The following is a 3,766-nucleotide window of genomic DNA, read 5'->3' on the forward strand; positions in this document are numbered from 1 at the left end:
GCTGATTGTAGAAAGTTGTTTGATAAATTAGCTATTAGCTGATAGTTGTTTGATATAATTTATTTTCTCAAAAAGCTAATTGCAAAGGCTGCTTTGAGTAGCCTTTTGAATTTTAGTATTTTGGAGTTACAAAATGCTTATTCACCAAACACTTATATTGATTTTTTAACCAAGTCAAACAACTAATAGTGGTCAAATAAGTCAAAATTGACTGATAGGCAAAGGCCCTGTTTGGTAAATAGCTGTTAGCTGATTGGGTTGGCTGTTTAGGTTAGAATGTATAATTTGTTGATAACATTAGCTAATTGTAGAAAGTTGTTTGATAAATTAGTTGTTAGCTGATAGCTGTTTGACATAATTTCTTTTCTCAAAAAGCTAATTGAAAAGGCTGCTTTGAGTAGCCTTTTGAATTTTGACATTTTGGAGTTACAAAAAACTTATTAACCAAACACCTAATAGAGGTCAAATAAGCCAAAATTAGCTGATAGGCTGATTATTTACCAAACAGGGCCCTAATTAAACACAAATAGACGTGTATGACTAAATCGAGAAAAATAACTATAATCATCAATCGATGATTAAATTGAGTATTAAGTATTAACTCAACCTAAATATGAACATGGCTTATTAATGCTAACATGTTAGAGTTTTAAACATTAACATGGACATAATTTTTAAATATATTGACGTGCTAACCACATTTAGTTAATAGATTTTGGGTCTACACGACACAATATAACACAATAATAACTTGTTATACATGTTAATATACCTTTAGAATAAAAATAAAAATAAAAATTTTGAAAAAAATATGCATAAAATATGCAATTAAATTCAACAAAGTAGAAAATATATCTGATTCATAAAATACTATAATCTATACTATTAATAAAAACAATATCCTCGGTTTTAACTTTCTGCCCAAAACACTCATATTTGCGTAATATTGTAAAATATGGTAATACAAATCCTATTCGTAGTACAATTGTACATTAAAATCTGGTAATACAATTCCTAATAAAATATATTCTTCCCTACGTTCCTATTCGTAATACAATTCTAGATTAGAATTACTAATCGTAATAATACAGTATATATATTTCCCTACAATGCAATCTATCTATACTATTAATAAAAACAATATCCTCAGTTTTAACTTCCCGCCCAAAACACTCCTATACTATTATGGTTTAACACTCCTATACTATTATGGTTTGCTTAATATTGTAAAATATGGTAATACAATTCCTATTCATAATACAATTATACATTAAAATATGGTAATACAATTTCTAATAAAATATATATTCTTTCCTATGTTCTATTCGTAATACAATTCTAGATTAGAATTACTAATCGTAATAATACTTTTAAGGTTTGCGTTATACTATTATGGTTTAACACTCCTATACTATTATGGTTTGCTTAATATTGTAAAATATGGTAATACAATTCCTATTCATAATAGGGTTATACTATTATGGTTTAACACTCCTATACTATTATGGTTTGCTTAATATTTGTAAAATATGGTAATACAATTCCTATTCATAATACAATTGTACATTAAAATATGGTAATACAATTTCTAATAAAATATATTCTTTCCTATGTTCGTATCCGTAATACATTAGAATTACTAATCGTAATAATACTTTTAAGATTTGCGTAATATTGTAAAATATGGTAATACAATTCATATTCCTAATACAATTCCTAATAAAATATATTCTTCCCTTCCTTTTCGTAATATAATTCTAGATCAATATTGTAAAATATGGTAATACAATTCATATTCCTAATACAATTCCTAATAAAATATATTCTTCCCTTCCTTTTCGTAATAGAACTCTAGATTAGAATTACTAATCGTAATAATATAGTACATATATTACTCCCAGACCTACGTTCCTTTTCGTAATAGAATTCTAGATTAGAATTACTAATCGTAATAATATAGTACATATATTACTCCCAGTGAATTTTTCTTTAATATAGTTATAATTATTGAATATCAAGGTAGCCGCAGGAAGCAAGGTAGCTTCAATGGCGTCGCCGCAGCATGTCAACGGTGAAGATAACAGTGTTATTGCGAATTCCGGAATGAGTTTTGAAGGTGGTTGGTACGTCCTCGGTCAAGATCAACAACAAATTGGCCCTTATACTGCTGCTGAGTTGCGTGAGCATTATTCAAGCGGGTATCTTGTGGAGAACACCCTTGTGTGGACTGAAGGGAGAAGTGATTGGCAGCCGTTATCTTCTATTCCTGGATTGTTGGCGGATATACCTCAACAGAGCACTGGTTATCCAACTGGTGCGGCCTTTGTTAATGATGAAGATGAGTTTGAAAAGTTTCAAAAGGAGGTCAAAGAGGCTGAAGCAGAGATCAATGATGATCTAGACAGGCCTTCCACTCCACCAGAGGGTGAAGAAGAATTTACTGATGATGATGGTACTAAGTACAAATGGGACAGATCTCTTAGGGCTTGGGTTCCTCAGGAAACTGCATCAGAAAGAAATGAGTATGGTTTGGAAGACATGATTTATGAAACTAAGGAAGCAACATGCAGTAGCAAGAGAAAATTGCGTGAGAAGAAGGAAGCCAATAAACCAGCAGATAGTTGGTTTGAATTAAAAGTGAATACCCATGTATATGTGACAGGATTGCCGGAAGATGTTACTCTTGATGAGATAGTTGAAGTATTTTCCAAGCGTGGAATTATAAAGGAGGATATAGATACAAAAAAGCCTCGAGTAAAGATATACGTTGATAAGGAAACTGGAAAGAACAAGGGTGATGCACTGGTAACATATATGAAGGAACCATCTGTTGATCTAGCCATCGAACTTTTGGATGGGGTACCACTACGGCTTGGTGACAAGATTCCTATGTCAGTTACACGAGCTAAGTTCGAACAGAAAGGAGACAAATTCATATCCAAGCAATTGCAAGCAGACAAGCAAAAGAAGAGGAAACTTCAAAAGGTCGAACAGAAGATGCTTGGTTGGGGTGGTCGGGATGATGCAAAGGTGTCAATTCCAGCTACTGTTTTGCTTCGCTATATGTTTACACCAACTGAGCTAAGGGCTGATGAAAATCTGCGACCTGAGTTGGAGGCAGATGTCAAGGAGGAGTGTGCTAAACTTGGCCCAGTTGATTCAGTCAAGGTTTGTGAAAATCATCCACAAGGAGTGATTTTGGTGAGATTCAAAGACAGGAAGGATGCCCGCAAATGCATTGAGATGATGAATGGACGATGGTTTGCGGGGAGACAGGTAAATGCTAGTGAGGATGATGGTTCTGTTAATCATGCTTTGGTCAGAGATTGGGAGGGGGAAGCTGAAAGATTGGAGAAGTTTGGCGCAGAGCTAGAAACCGAAACCGATGATTAAGGAAGGAGGGTGTGGAGTGTGGGTGACAACACGACACACGCAACTACCTACCCACCCCATGTACAATCGAATCATAAATGCTTGCTAGTTGCTTCTACTTGGCTGATTCTGTAAGATTATTACTTAAGGTGTGTTTGGTTGGGGTTTAGGCATAAGGTATGGGTATCAAAGTGATTGTTAGTGTTTGGTTGATAGGTTTTGTGAATGCTACTATGGGTTTGGAATACCCCATTAATGGCAAAACACATACCCTTATTAAATAAGGGTTTCATCTTCCTTCATCATTTCTTCCCCAACTATTAATAATCATTCCCATTCCACCCAACTACCAAACATGCTAAATACTTTCACCAAAACCCATTACCCTTACCAA

General features: G+C 33.7%; 1 protein-coding gene across 1 annotated transcript; it reads left to right on the forward strand.

Moving 5' to 3' along the window:
* Positions 1–2,036: 2,036 nt before the first annotated feature.
* On the forward strand, positions 2,037–3,422 carry LOC116022944 (splicing factor U2AF-associated protein 2-like). The gene has a single exon (XM_031263862.1). It carries the CDS (start codon positions 2,047–2,049, stop codon positions 3,391–3,393), a length of 1,347 nt encoding a protein of 448 aa, XP_031119722.1. The 5' UTR covers positions 2,037–2,046; the 3' UTR covers positions 3,394–3,422.
* The last annotated feature ends 344 nt before the right edge of the window (positions 3,423–3,766 follow it).

This window comes from Ipomoea triloba, chromosome 6 (assembly GCF_003576645.1).
Source record: "Ipomoea triloba cultivar NCNSP0323 chromosome 6, ASM357664v1".
In the NCBI taxonomy this organism is placed as follows: domain Eukaryota; kingdom Viridiplantae; phylum Streptophyta; class Magnoliopsida; order Solanales; family Convolvulaceae; genus Ipomoea; species Ipomoea triloba.

Excerpts from the sequence above, each read along its gene's own strand:
- LOC116022944 (XM_031263862.1), top strand. The coding sequence starts at position 2,047 with ATGGCGTCGCCGCAGCATGTCAACGGTGAAGATAACAGTGTTATTGCG.